The 15,233-nt window shown below is 36.8% G+C and overlaps 1 protein-coding gene across 3 annotated transcripts in view; it reads left to right on the forward strand.

Moving 5' to 3' along the window:
- PRKD3 (protein kinase D3) overlaps positions 1-15,233 on the forward strand; it is a 42,792-nt gene that overhangs the window by 24,064 nt on the left and 3,495 nt on the right. For all 3 annotated transcript variants that reach the window (XM_071739154.1, XM_071739152.1, XM_071739153.1), the window contains exons 10-18: positions 2,677-2,754; positions 4,336-4,612; positions 7,660-7,712; positions 8,040-8,112; positions 10,944-11,050; positions 11,473-11,634; positions 12,074-12,172; positions 13,601-13,868; positions 14,622-14,707. In XM_071739154.1, coding sequence (XP_071595255.1) covers positions 2,677-2,754; positions 4,336-4,612; positions 7,660-7,712; positions 8,040-8,112; positions 10,944-11,050; positions 11,473-11,634; positions 12,074-12,172; positions 13,601-13,868; positions 14,622-14,707 — 1,203 coding nt within the window. The remainder of the gene's footprint in view (positions 1-2,676; positions 2,755-4,335; positions 4,613-7,659; positions 7,713-8,039; positions 8,113-10,943; positions 11,051-11,472; positions 11,635-12,073; positions 12,173-13,600; positions 13,869-14,621; positions 14,708-15,233) is intronic.

Consider the following 15,233-nt stretch of genomic DNA (forward strand, 5'->3'; position numbering starts at 1 on the left):
ACTGGTTTCTTCCTACATTAAGTTAAATTATTTCTCTAAACCTGTGTATTTTATTTCTCTGATTTAGAGAGTGTGGAGCATGGTGTTCGTTATAAGAAAATAGGGAGCAAAGGTTGAACTGTAGTTTATTCATAATTCTTGATGTGGTGACTCAGTAGCACCCTTCCTTCTCCTATTTAAGGAGAAGTATCTCTGAATTGTCTCAAATTAATTGCATTTCACCTTTCCTGAGATAATTTTGAATACTTTGCTTATGTCTTCTTTCTGTTCAGCAGTTGAACTAAATCTGTTTTTACTTTACCATATTAAAAGGTGGAAATAATTATAAAATGTTTAGTACTGAAATGTTTGACACTATAATGATGTAGGTAAATATTTGTCTGTAGATACAGGAGCCTTTCATTTCTCTGGCAGTTAACTCTTCTCAAAGTGAGAGTTATTGAACTCTATCTCTCCCAAACTCACTACTCCTTGTGGAATAAAGTGTTGAGGCTGTATATCCTTGAGTATGCAGGCATCCTCCAAAAAGACATTGTTGTTTGTTTCCAGTGCTGCCTCTAATGATCTCTTAATTGTACTTCCTTGGTTTTGTGTATTGAGAAGGAAGATAAGGAAGAATAACTGGGTTTCTTAGTTGTCTCATGGGAGGGGCTGAATCCTCTTGTCTTTTGATAGATGAATTAAAAAGATGAAGTCAAGATTTCCCAGATCTCCTGAAGCAGAGTATGTCATATTGAGACTGTTTGTGAAAGGCAGCATAAATATTTATGCATTTTTTGTGAAGGAGTCTGATTGAAGGAGACTTGAGGAATTTAGAGAAGGAAAGTTAAATTTTACTTAAGTCAGGCTGAGGTTGGTACTAGTCAGCTCAGGTTATTGTAGTGTTTTTACCTCTTGTGATTCTCAACTGAGCAGACCATTGGAAGTGGTCTGTCAGAAACTACCTTACAAAAATTTCTTTAGTGTACTGTTTTTTAGTGTACTGTTTTGTAATACTGAGATACATTTATCACAAACTGAAATAGAAAGAATATTGCAGATAGGATTCTACCTAAGGCTTCTTAACAGACACAATTACTGTATAGCTGGCTGTGGGAAAACTAAGGCCAGGCTGTAGCTGAAGATGAAAAGTTCTAGAAGTGTTCAAGGCAGATTTGGTATTTAGCTCTGGTTTAATCTTGCAGTATAGTCAGTACATTTTTTCTATGGCCCTTTTTGAACCTTCCCATAGAACTGTGATCAGATTGTTCACTTAGCTCAGTTTGATTTTCTTCATTTGTCAGTTTGGTAGCTACCTAGATGACATCTACCAAAAAAAGTCATTCAAATGGAGTATTCTCCAAAGTGAAGTATCTTCAGCCAAACAAGACCTTGTAGATCTCCCAATGGGAGGGCACATCCATATTGAGCATTACAACATCAGGTATTTCCTTTGACTGCTTGGCTCTCAGCAGTGTGAGACTGCTTCCTATTCCTGAAACAACTTGAGCTTTCTGTCAGTCATGAAGAGGTTCATTTTAGTAGCAATATCTGTATACTTCTTGCAGACTGTGGATAAAAAGATACTTCACCCTTTATAATGAGAAGTTTCTGTATCATTATCTGTATGCTTCACTCTGAGCCTGTCCTTTCTCAGAGTAGCATGTTGACAGATTTTCAGTGCTGTGTGTTACTGACCTGTTCCTTAACTCTCCTCCTCTAAAATCCTCACTGATTTATGGTTTTTAATAAAGAGGATATGTGTCCTAAGTGCAGGTTCAGCTTTCTGCTTTTACCCTGTTGCCATTTAGTGCTGAATGGGAATTCCATGTAGTTAAAACTCGTGACCTGGCCTTCTCTAACTCCTACAGGCAGTCTTAGTTTCCCTGTGGTTAAAATGATTTGAACTCGGCTGGTAAGGGTGTTGGATTTTTGTCACAGAATAATAAAAACAGGTTTCTGACTGTGACCGTGGTTCAAATGAAGTAAATTAGGTTCATACAGCCATATTAGCTTTCTAAAAACTTCTTTGTTTTGAATAATGTTCCTCTGCTTAAAATCACAGGCCAGTTATGTGCAACAGCTTATTCATATTACTTTTTGGTGTGAAGATACTTCTCACTGGTGGAGATTTCCAGATAATGGCTGTGTAGACTGTCTTGGGTTTATTTTACTTTTTATTTCCCCAAGATATTTTGTCCACTTGAATCTCATCTGTCTTGTCACTATGTGCTTTTTACTTTATCTAGAATTTTGTGTTGACAAAAGAGTTAAGGACTTGATAGACTGTCTCAGTCTGTGAATCTCTCAGTGTTGATGTGAGAGCACAGGGAGAAAGCATGACTGCCTCAGTTGTTACTAAATTAAAATAGTTCAGGTTTTGTGAGCACATGCACCTGGAGTGAGAACTGTTTAGGGAAGTGTTCTTCCTGTATGAGAACTGCTGTTGTCATTGCTGTTACTGTAAGGTAAGTGATAGTTATTTCTGGCTTATGGAAATAATTTTCAAGCCTCTTCCTGAGTTTAAAAAAAATCTTGATACCCAAAGTGTATTTTTTCATGTATCTAGTCTAAGACACGGTTGTAGAGTGACATTAATTGATTATTTTAGGAATTTAAAGCATTTTTTACTTAACTAATTGGGTAGAGACATTCCAGTGATTTGTTCCTTATATTATTGTACTGTGCATTTTGTAGAGAAAAAGACATTACTGGAGACTGGACAGCAAATGCCTCACACTATTTCAAAATGAATCTGGAACAAAATATTACAAGGTAATTAATGATGAGTAAAAATGATGTTGTATTTGATTTACTTAGTGCTTTATAGGTCTGAAGTCTACTTGTGATCTGTATAAGTATAACCTCCGTTTTCTTTTTAAAACTGTGACCAGGTTAATTGTTGGCCAAAGATTTTAAGCAAGAAGGACCAAGACTAACTGAGAAGTTGCTTGCAGCTTCTGTTCTTATTCCCTTGAATGTGTCTCCCCATATATATTATATGTACAGTACTCCTGAATTAGCCAACAGATTTCAAATTACCAGAGGCTAGAATTTTTACATTCTATAAGGAGTAAACCTTGATAAAGTTGCATGCTTATTTATTTCATGGTGATGTTCCCAAACTTAAATTACTCCAGTTGTACAACTGAAAGTTGCAAGCAAGACTGAGGAAAATTTACTGTGCAGCCTAGTGTTATATACATGAAGTTTAGCAACAAGTTTATTATATTGTTATTATAGTAATATGTTCGATGGTGGGATATTCAGAAAATGTATTTGATGTATAAACAAGATTTTTCCCTTTCTTGTCTTACACCTTTAGGTGGGGTTCCAAATCTTGCAGCTTCTTCCTTTATAACATCTTTAAGATCAAGCCTTTTCTCTGTACACCCAGCTAAACTTGCCCAGATCCTTTTCATCCCTATCTTGACCAATGCAGTCTCTTCTCAGACCTCTCTGATACTTGTATTGCCCTGTGCATTCAAAACACAGCTGGTAAAATATGTTCCTTGCTTGTTGCTCCTTTATGTCACTGCTTTTAGTCCTTTGGCTTGCACCTCTGCACCCCTTTTTTTAACTGCTTAAATCTCAGGTTGTCTTTGCTTTTAGAATCAGTCCCAGTTGTTGCCTTTACATTTATTTGTTCTTCATCTTAATCAGCTGCTCTTACCCACCCAGTACTTGCCTGGTGTTCACTTTTTTTTGTTCACTATTCTTGCAAGTGATGTGCACCTGTACACCTTCCCATGTGTCTGGAATGTCCTCCTCCAGCTAGTGTGAACTTGCAACCATTTCTTCCTCCAGATCTGTTCTCTAGTGCTGCTTTTACTGTGGTGTTAAGGTAGAGGAGTCAGTAGAAATTGTTAATATCTGTGTGAAAGAAAATCTTTACCCAAAGCAATACAGATCCATGAAGCAGTGCATCTTGACTGGCTTGTACAATAACATCCTCTTCTTAATATTGTCGTGTTTCTTTTTTTTTTTTTTTTTTTTCCCCATCATGCTCTTTGCTAGCTAAGCTGTATAAACCACAGGGGGAAGATGGTCATTCTGTAGTTGCACATCATTTGTATGCAGTGGGGCCATGTCTAGTGCTGAATAAAAATGGGGTTTGTCTGTGCAGAAAATAATAGCTGTACAGCGAGAACTGTTGTGGGGCTGGAAATTTCTCTAACCTTGTATAGAGGAATTTAGAAAACTGGGTGGGCAATTGTCATGCACAGTTTGACATTAGTTATGAAGCTTGATGTTTTGGTATTTTGATATACTTGCTTTGATTTCTTTGCAAACCGTTTAAGTTTTTAATATCAGTATATTAAAGTATTTTTTTTAATCTTTAATATTTTTCTTCAGGAGATCCCACTTTCAGAAATTCTCCAGGTGACTCAGCCTCGAGATTTTTCAAATGTGGTGCAGGGCAGCAACCCATACTGTTTTGAGATCATCACTGACACCATGGTGTACTTTGTTGGAGAAAACAATGGCAGCAGTCATCACAGTCCTGTTCTTGCTGCCACCGGAGTCGGACTTGACGTAGCTCAGGGCTGGGAGAAAGCCATTCGTCAGGCTTTGATGCCAGTCACCCCTCAAGCTAGCGTTTGCACTGCTGCAGGACAAGGAAAAGATCACAGTAAGCAGGCAGACAAGGCCCTATTATTCGTATTCTGAAGTTGGTAACAGTAGAGATTCCTTTCAGGAAAGCACTTATTTAGACTCAAGTGTTGTCTGTCTATCCTCTGCTGAATTTGGTCCATCGTTTTCCACAAGTCCCTAAAAAGTGACTGTCAGGTGTGTGGAGGGTGGGCAAATCCTTTGATCTGTTGTAGCAGAAAAGAATAGTTACAAGTCAGATTTACAGTATGAATGCACATGACAAATTCATTGTAAGGGTATTAAGAACTGACACAGTTGCTGCATGGGAAAGAGGACCATAGTTTAGCTATTTCTAAGAAATATTTTTTAAAAGTCTATATATATGTATTCAGATTATATACATATAATCTAAAATAACTAAATTTTTTACATTATCCACTCTATATATACTTAGGTTTGTTTTTTTTTTAGAATCTGAGAGATGTTATTGGCTAAGGAGAAGAAAAGGAGTTAACAAGGCAATGTAAATAATGGCAGTGAAGGAAAGAGCTTTTGCTGAGATGTGGGTAGTGATAAAAACCACCCTATTCTTCCTTCTGTGCACCCATCCTCCCTTTCCTTCTCTTTCATAGGATCATATTCATTATCAAGGGTCAGCTCAGTGATATATTGTGGTTTTTCTGTTGAGACATCTCCTTGTTCCTTGCAATGACATTAATTGAAGTTCTGTACTGAGATTTATGATTTTTTTTCTTTAGTTTCCTTTTATCTTCCAGCTATTCCTTAATCTTCTTGTAGTGAAGTCTTCTTTTGCAGGAGGTTTTTAGATTGGTCTCTGTGTCTCTGGCATCTGGTCCAGCAACAGTTAGGAACATGTAAATGTTGGCCTGAACTAAAGGCATTTTCTGAAAATGCAACCACGGCTGTTAGTGGTAAACTATGAAATCCCAGTCCTGGTATCTGTATTTAATTACAGTGAAGAAACATACCTGTAAGAAATACCTCATAGCTGGCCTTGTATATAGGTAAAAATACACTTCTGATATTAAATTCTTAGTTCCAAATATATACCAAAGCTCTCTTTCTTTTCTAGAACTTGTTCTACTGTTGATGAGAGGCTCCTAATAGCAATTGTGTGTTCCAAATTCAAAAAAATCAATATTTTTTGCAGATAGAAATAATATATTAATATTAGAACTTGACGGTGGTAGGGAATAGAGCTGTAGGGGTAGATACAGGCAAGAAATATTTTAGCATATTTAGGACTACAGGAGTTTAGATTTTGGCATGGTGATCCCATAATCTTTAACATCATCAGAAGCCTACAAAGTATCTGTTCATCATTCTCTTTCTTGAACACTGTGAGCCATGGAGTGTATCCCAAGAGCTTTTAACAAAATTAGATTTTTAGTTAAAAAAACCCAAAGAACACAAAACTGAGAAGCCTCAAATATGTTATTTAAAATGAAAAAAACAAGAGGAGGGAGGCATTGCTAGTGCTTGAAATACTTGTAGCAGCCAGGAATTTGTAGTGTCAGCTAGCTTGTCAATTTATTCCCCATTCTAGCTGGAAAGTGGCTAGAAATGAAGATGCTCTTCCAGTCTGACCCATGGCAAAGAGTCCTTTCTGAGCTTGTACCTGGTAGCAGGTGTGGGATGTTCTGAGCTGAAATGAGAAAGAGAAATCAGTAAGGTATTACTTGGCAAGTGACTCATGACTAATTTTGTTAGAAGTGACGATTTTTCACCACTTACTCATTTCAGAGACTAGAAAAATGGATTTGTAGAAGAAATTCAATATCTACCTATCTGGTTATCTGGCATTTTGTAGTCATCTGTGGAGAAGGGTTCTGTGTATTTTCTTTAAACAGTTTCAAAACCTTTATCTTCACTTTCTAGTTACCTCCTTTCAACCTTGCTGCGGTTTGTGTTGACCTTCGTAACTTGTTTGCCTGCTTTTCTTGTTTTGCCTTGTGATCTTTACTGTTATTCCATTACACTCTTGACTGTAGTCAATAATCAGTAGACACGTGCAGGGCTGTGATTCCAGCTCATATTTCAGATGCAGCAGTCAGTCTGAGGATTAGGATTTGTGGCTATCTTAAGTCTATAAATTCCTTCTTTGAGATAAAGCACAGGTTACAAAAACCAGATACAGGCATTTTATTAGTTCTCTGAAATTCTGTTTGTAAAAGCTCAAGGTTCTTCTTAGGGTGACAGAGGCTCTTTTCAAAATGCTAATAAACCTGTAGCATATATTCTACCCTTTTTTTTTTTTTAAGCTAAAAAGTGATAGGTGTCCATTTGTCTGAGATGCTTCATCTCTGTCTTGGAAATCAAAGGAAAAGAGTGTTTTCTGCCTTCCTTGATGTATCTCCTTTTGTCAGAAGAGATCTGACATTATAACATCATAATGTTATTCCTGTCATGAAAACTTTGTGTCAATATCTGCTGCAGGCTGAAATATTCTGTTCCTTTATCTGGTGCTTTGACTTGCAAATTACATTTACTAGATGTGTTCTTATATTCCAAAAACTGATAAGCTTCTGCAGTTTGTCAGTGAAACAAAGATTGTTAAATGAAGAGTTTTATTGCTTTTGAATTATCAGGTCTTCTGTTACTTTGCTTGATTTGTTTCCTTTTCTAATGCATTAATTCTTTACATCGTGATGCCACAGAAAATTAGTAACCACATTCATTTGACTGTAAGGGGTGTATCTAGTTCTCCTCCCTATATTTTTCTGTATTACTACCAGAAAATATTAGTTCAATGAACTCTGCCACATTGCTATTGGTTTTGGTTCTCCAACTGTCTATTTTGTACACACTCATACTGTTGTATTAGTTTTGTAATCAGCTATATAACAAAAATAGACAAATAACTCTAGCAAAACTCCCAGGGTTGCTTATCAAATTAATCTGTGAAATCTGAGTTCCGGGGTATAATGTTTTTGCAGACCCACAATAAAAATTGTTTCACCGTGGCTGTGTTAGAAGTCAGTAAAGGTTTTTTGTTTTTTCCCCTTTTTTACTAGAAAAACCCTGCCCTTCCTATTTACTTACTCAGTTTTATCTTTATTGCAGAGGAATTATCTCTAAGCATCTCCGTTTCAAACTGCCAAGTCCAGGAGAATGTGGTGAGTCAGATGCATTGGATAATAATGGTATTTATTTAGTGACACCAGGGTATTGCAGCTGAAGAAGTCTGTATTACACACAGGGGGTAATCTGCTTACCTGGCACAGCTGTCAATGGTGTCAATGTGTGTCCCTGCTTAGAGGGAATCTCAGTAGATCTTCTTCAGGAAATTTTTGTGTGTTTTTCCACTCCATTTGGATGTGTAATAGACATCCTTTATAGGGTTTGATTAATGCCAAATGTAGATACCACTTAGTATTAACTAATCTACTCATGAACATTTTCGTTGCTCCTGATATTTGTGATTTCTTTTTTTCATGCATTAGGATATCAGCTCTGTGTACCAAATATTTGCTGATGAAGTGCTGGGCTCTGGTCAGTTTGGTATTGTATATGGAGGTAAATTCCATTCCATTATACATTTAATAAGGTAGAATGTCTGTCTACTTGATATGATTTACCTTTTTGCATTTGCTTAGCTGTATCTAGCAGGTCTATGTGAAGTGAATATTGTTGAAAGTTTTGTTTGGATTATTGTTTATCTCTGTAGTTTTATGTACAGTATTTCTTAAAATTCATTTTTTTTTTTGCATTTGGAGTTGTGCATTGGCATAAAATCAGTGTAGAATTTGCATTGCATTTTCACCACTGTTAAGTACAAAGTAATCTCAAGTCTGAATTTGGCCTTGGTTAATGGGCTTTTAAAATTGCAAATTCTAACACTGTTGTCTGTATTATGCATTAATAGAGGTCATTGCTTAGAGAGGCTGTCAGTTCTGTGGGTTTCTTGATATCTGAGAGGTGTAGATGAAAGAATTGAAAAATATGAATTTCAGTTTATGCTTTTGACTTTATGCAAAAACATTACTGGCACGTTTTAGGAAAAGTTTTGCCACAAACTTCTGTCAATAGGATAAAGTACAGGAATAATTTCTTAGTCATGACATCTCAGTTTTAAGTTTCAGATATAGCTTTATCTTTTAGTTTTTAAAAACTACTGCAACATATAACTTGCTATGGTTTGTAATCACAAAAAAAAGAAATAGTAGAAATGCATAATATGAAGTCTGTTTCTCTTTTTTCCTTTTTTATTTTCTTTTTTCCTTCTTACTTTTTTGTCACGTGTTACCTCAGTGTTGAGAAAACCACAGACCATAAATCTGGAAAGAAAGAAAAAGAGATAACTAATGATTTGAAAATGGTAACACTTCTGCTTCTGTCATGTTATGATTCTAGTCAGGAAGTATCGTGGCTATGATTTTTCTGTGTGCCTGTTGTGTAGTTAAATACTTACTTTTAGTACTTCTGAACTCCTTGATAGGAATGCAGTTTGGTGGCCTAGTTTTACATCACTCTTGAGAGAAGTATACTTGTTTTCCTCTGTATTTCTTAAAGCATGGTGTGAACCAAAGTGTGCTCTCTCTCATGAATAGAACATGCACAAATTCAGACAGTAGTTTAATGTATTGATTTTTTTTCTTTATATACTCTCCTAAATTGGCTTTTAGATAAATCTCAGCTTGGTATTTTTCATGCTTGGAAACGTAATAAATGCTTGCAAAAGGCTTTTACTATATTGAATAATCTCATTTAATGATGCCTTAAAACATATGGGCTGTGCATACTCTGTTTCTTAAGATAAAATCACAAGCCAAAAGAGCAAGAAAAGAGAATATAAAAGAATATTCTTTTGTTGGCTCTGCATGTTTCTTAATTCATGCTGCTGTTTGGGGAGACCAGGTCAGGTAACTTCTGATATTGGCTTCTCCCCACCTATGTAGGTTAACAAAAACAGGGGTTACAAAACCTTTTATTTAAAAAAAAAGGGTAAGGTTGATTTGCTTACATTGTTGTGGGGTTTGATTTTTTGTTCTTGCTTTTGTTATTTGGTTTTTTTTGTGTTTTGTTTTCTGCTTGTCATATTTTGGTTAATTTTTGAAGGGTCTAAGAAATTGGGACAGAAAAAAAAAAAAAGAGTTCTTGACAGTTTGATGTAAAACTTGCCCTACTTGATTGTGCTTTACTTAGGAAAAGGAGTTTTCAAGCCACTTTTCTGTTAATATTTCTTCATGTTCAATTTTTAGCTGTAGTCAAGCTTCTGTAGTTTTAGGTTTCCTGTTAGTTTGTTGGGTTTGCTTTTTATGTTCCCTTGCAACCTAGCATTTGTCTTCTGGGTTTTGCAGCCAGTTTGTAATTGGTGGTATTTCTGCTACTTTTCAATATAATTTGATGTCTAGTGGAGCCAGAATCACTTTCCCTGAATCTAGGATTTTATTTCAATTATAGCTGTCTTCTGTGGTTTTAAGAATTTTTCCTAAGAATTGATGATTTCTTGCAGATAAATGACAAAACTCTGCAGATCTCTCTCTTTTGAGATAGTCCATTACGCAGCATGTGCTTTCCATAGGACAAATGTCATCTTTGAAAAGGTGTTTGCTCTCCAGTTGTTGGTCCTGGTTGGTAATCTTGTTAGTCCTTTTGGACCCTGAGTGATGTCTCCATTAACTGCCTTGCTTCATCCAGTGGAGATAAGCCTGGGTTTGACCCCTTATTAACTATGATGTTAATTAAGGTGCATTTGCTCTTTTGGAGCAGTCCCTGTGCCCTGCCCAAGCCCTGGCCAGGGCCACCAGAATGCTTCTCATGTAGCTGATGCAAGTTGCAGCAAGGAACAATATTTGGTATTAGCATGTTTTTCTTCTTACCACAACCTTTTAGAGCTTTTTGATCACAACAGACTTCTTCCTGGGTGTTAATTGTTGTTCCTCATGGCACATAATTGCCCTTGTGTTCCTGTAGAGTATTAGAGGTCATTTCCTGTGCTTGTGGAGCCCACAAAAGTATGAAACTATTGGAGAAGAATAGTAGATCTTTCTTTGTATTTGTCTTGAAGAGCTTTGTTGTTTTTTTACATAAGAGGCAATATTCTGTGGGAGTAAGTATTGCTTGCTAATGTGCAAGTCCCTTGCACAAAAACTTCATGTGGCACATCTGGTGTCAATGTGCATACCTGACAGCAGAGCAGTGACCAGTTTAAATTTATCTACAACCATTCTGTTGAGGCTGGTCACTTCTTATTCATACACCAGTTGCAATTTAAAATTAAAATGTAGTAATATTGTACATTTCTACAAAATACACTTGTTTTCCCCAAAAGGGGTTTCAGCTGAAATGTTTTATAGCATGAATTGCTTCTGTTTGTTGATGGGTGACATTATCTTTCTGTTTAGGGAAGCACAGGAAGACTGGAAGAGATGTAGCTATCAAAGTCATTGACAAGATGAGGTTTCCAACTAAACAGGAAAGTCAGCTTCGTAATGAAGTAGCCATTCTCCAGGTACAAAAGTATTTTTGGATCACATTGGAGTTTATCTCAAGCTATTAGTAAGATCTGAAATGCGGGCCTGTTCTCTGAATTAATTTCTAAACTGTGTGTGTGATTTCTGAATCTTTTTGTAAGAGGTACTCTTAGAAGAGTACAAAGTTAGTCTTGCATGTTTTGTACTCAGGCTACTGAGTGTGTCAGCTGTAAAATGAATCATTATGGATAATTTGTGTAAAACAATCCAGTTTTAGTGGCGATAATCACTGTGTTTCATGGGTTGAGGTTTATGTTTCAAGCTAGTTTCTTGTCTCAGAAGTTCTGTTTTTTCATCTCTAACTCTCAACTGCTTTTTGGTTTGAGATGCAAAATTTTGTGTAATTCAGGCTATTTCACACTGGTTCATTTAATGGTATACCCATACTACTTTATTTTAGAATTTGCACCACCCTGGGATTGTGAACCTGGAATGTATGTTTGAAACCCCAGAACGTGTCTTTGTTGTGATGGAAAAGCTGCATGGGGATATGCTGGAGATGATTCTTTCCAGTGAGAAAAGTCGACTTCCAGAACGAATAACGAAGTTCATGGTCACTCAGGTTGGCATTCATTCTTTCTTATTTGAGAGGAAAGGTTAGATTTGTCTTTTGTAATTATGTAGGAAAGAGTTTCCTCTATTGCTGTTTAAAAGAGAGAGCCCAGGTGGCTGCATATCTAATGAAAGCTGAAAAAACATGGAAAGAATTTTCAATGTTAATTATGTTAATTTTTTTGTCCTTTTTTCTCAAGACATAACATTATGGACATGAAAAGTTGCATGTCAAAACAGTAAGCATTTGAAAAGACGGATGAAGAAGGAGAAAAAATTAAAACCATTAGGTCTGTCTTGATAGGTTGGGACAAAACAGTACTTGTACAGACTATACAGGTTAATTCATGAAGACTGTTGATACAAATTACTTTATTGCTTAGACTGTGTGGCTTTTCAAACTTTTGATCCACGTGAATAGTTCTGAAAGTGTTCTTTCCTTTTTGTAGATACTTGTTGCTTTGAGGAATTTACACTTCAAGAATATTGTGCACTGTGACTTAAAACCAGAAAATGTCCTGCTAGCATCAGCAGAGCCATTCCCTCAAGTGAGTGAAGATGAAAAACTATTTCTTTCATCACTTGCAATGCAGCTTAAGAGGTCGCCTCTTATGGGATTGTTCAGCTGACTTACTCTAGAATTACTTGAACTATATGCATTATAGTGGTCTTTTTTTTTTTTTTTTTTCCTCCCAACTCTTATCCTAGCTTTGAGCTCAGTGGTCTGTTTCAGTTTCTTTGCCCTCAGACGCGGATCACAACTCACAACAATGCTTTACACCAACATTCTTTCGAGGAGCCTGAAGTGCAAAAGGCTGTGTAGACTGCATCTTCTTTATTGCTTCTGAGGAGTGCATGGAAATTGGTATTCTGCATTAGAGAGGATAGTTCAGTGGAAAAGTCACAGGACTAGAAGCTTCACAACCAATCCTCCTTTCTGTTCCAGTGTTGTTAGAACTTTGGAATAATGTGAATCTCTTCCTCCTCACTCTTGTCAGTCTTGCTTATAAACTGTTGTGAAAAGGCACTGGCTCCTTTCTCACTGGCTTTCATCAGGGATCCTCATCACCAGTGTGTGTGATACAACATTGTAATATAAACTAAATAGCTAATTTCTGCAAGAGAAATGCTACTCAGTGATGCCAGTATTATGTACTGGCAATACCTATTACCTTAGATACCTTGGATAGTACAGATTTTGTGGAGGATATACAGAAATTAGAAGCTGCTAGGCAGCATCAGGGGGTTGCTTTCAGTCCTGCAACATGAATGCAAAGTGGAGTGGACTTTTGGAGAGTCACTTTAATGCTTTTAGTGCACTGCTCTTTTTTATACCCTGAAAGGGGCTTATTCACTTGGGGTTAGTCTTGGACTGGAATTGGATTCATTTTTTTGTACAAGTGTCTGCCACATTCAAGTAAGAAACCGTCCCAGAATCATGAAGATTTGAGCATCAGTGTAGGCACAAGCTGTTGATGGTTTTTGCCCAGGTGTCTATTGGACTGTTCTGCCTAGAGCTGGCTGGGTCTGAGGTCTCGCTGAAACTCATAATTCAGTTTCTGTGAAGCTGGAGCTTCCAGCTTCAAGAATATGAATAAGTAGAATGTGATTTATGTGCTTTTGAAATTTTGTGAATTTTAGCATTGTGACGGTTTGGATTTTCCTCCGGAAGTGAGATTTTGGGAGTCAAGTGTTTTGTCTGTATTTGCACACTTTGTGGCTGTGCAGTACAGAGACAGCCTCAGACCTGAGTCTGTGCAAGGCCAGTTCCCGGTTTTAGGGTGAAGCAAGGTTGATTTGCAGTCTGCAAAACCAGCAGCCTAAAACCTTAACCTTACATAAAGTTGTCTGTTCTATTGCACGCAGTGTTTAAATGAAGGCAGGAAGGCCATTGGGTACGCTCCTGGTCTGGGGCAGTAGCATGCTTGGGGAGATCAAGCAGAAATTTCTCAGTTTAAAATATATTTCTTTTGCAGGTGAAGCTGTGTGATTTTGGCTTTGCTCGTATCATTGGTGAAAAATCTTTCAGGCGCTCTGTAGTGGGCACTCCTGCTTATCTTGCCCCTGAGGTTCTCAGGAGTAAAGGTTACAACCGCTCTCTAGACATGTGGTCAGTCGGAGTTATTGTCTACGTCAGCCTTAGTGGTACATTCCCATTTAATGAAGATGAGGATATAAATGATCAGATTCAAAACGCAGCATTTATGTACCCACCAAACCCTTGGAAGGAGATTTCTAGTGAAGGTAAAGAAACAGATTTTCTCTACTAGAATGTCTTGTGTCTGTAGATAGCGCGTTCAAATGCTGAATGAACCTCGGGGCTCATTCAGAGAGGAGTGTGAGAATTATTGATAGTTTGAGCTTAGTGACTGTGCAAAAATGGATCAGTATGAGCTGGCATTTTTTTGTGAAGGAGTGGAATAAAAAACCTGAAGGTTACCAAATTCCCAGCAAATAGATAAATCGTGTGAGTATTTGCTGGACGCTGATGTCAAAACATAAAACATACTTTATCTGAACTATAATTACAGAAATGGCTTGAATTTGAACCTGGAATTTCAGTTTTGTGTATTAGGAAGTGAAACAAGAAGAAGATGACAAGATTGGTCTCTAGAGCTCTCCAGTGCCAGCTTTATAAGCAATGTATACATGATTAATATACAGGGAAATGTGGAAGGGCATATACAAAGTATACAATGCTGGAAGTACCTATGGAATTTTGGAACACACAGTTATGCTCAAGTTATTGAGGCACTTCTGAAAATCACTGAAATCAATGGGGAGAATGTTAAGTAATACAGTAAAACTTTAAGCACCTTTTTTTGTAGTCTCATTTAACATAAGCAAAGCTACATATAAAATTCAAGAGCTTGTTTAATTGTAAAGTTTAAGTAGGACATACACACATATAAAAATATACTTTTTACTGCAGCATATGAATGATGATAGAGGTGATTAGTATTTAAAAATATAATTTTTTGATCTGTTCTTTTTCAGCCATTGATTTAATAAACAATTTGCTTCAAGTGAAGATGAGAAAACGTTTCAGTGTTGACAAATCCCTTAGTCACCCGTGGTTGCAGGTAAACCCATCTGCCTTTTCCATTGTATTTATAATGGAGGAATAATGATTTTTGGATTAAATCCTTCAGAGGCTTGTTAAAACTGCTGCTATTAAAGTCTGGTTACAAGCATTCAAGGAGGCTTGAATATTTGTTTCCAGCTTTATATTTTATGTGTTCCAGGATTCTCCTCATCTGTTAATGGCTTCTTTCCTCAAGGAAAATTTTGTCTGACAGTGTCTCCCATGCCTTTTATTTCTGACACACATCAGCATAGAGTTTTAACTCTTCGGGCACCTTTCCTGAGTGCATGGAGCCTTACTGCAATCAGTATAGAGACAAATATTGTTTGTTCAGTGCTGAAGTGGGGACACAAGCTGGTGTGTGCCACAACTCCTGGTCATTTTAGAAGATAATTGTTTGGAATGAAATTTATCCCCTTATTTGATGCAGCTTCCTTTTCACAGTGGTTTCACAGTATTGTGTACACGTATCCACACACAAATAGCTTAAAAAACAATAAGGGGAAAAAACAATTAATTTTGAG

This window comes from Heliangelus exortis, chromosome 3 (assembly GCF_036169615.1).
Source record: "Heliangelus exortis chromosome 3, bHelExo1.hap1, whole genome shotgun sequence".
Lineage (NCBI taxonomy): Eukaryota > Metazoa > Chordata > Aves > Apodiformes > Trochilidae > Heliangelus > Heliangelus exortis.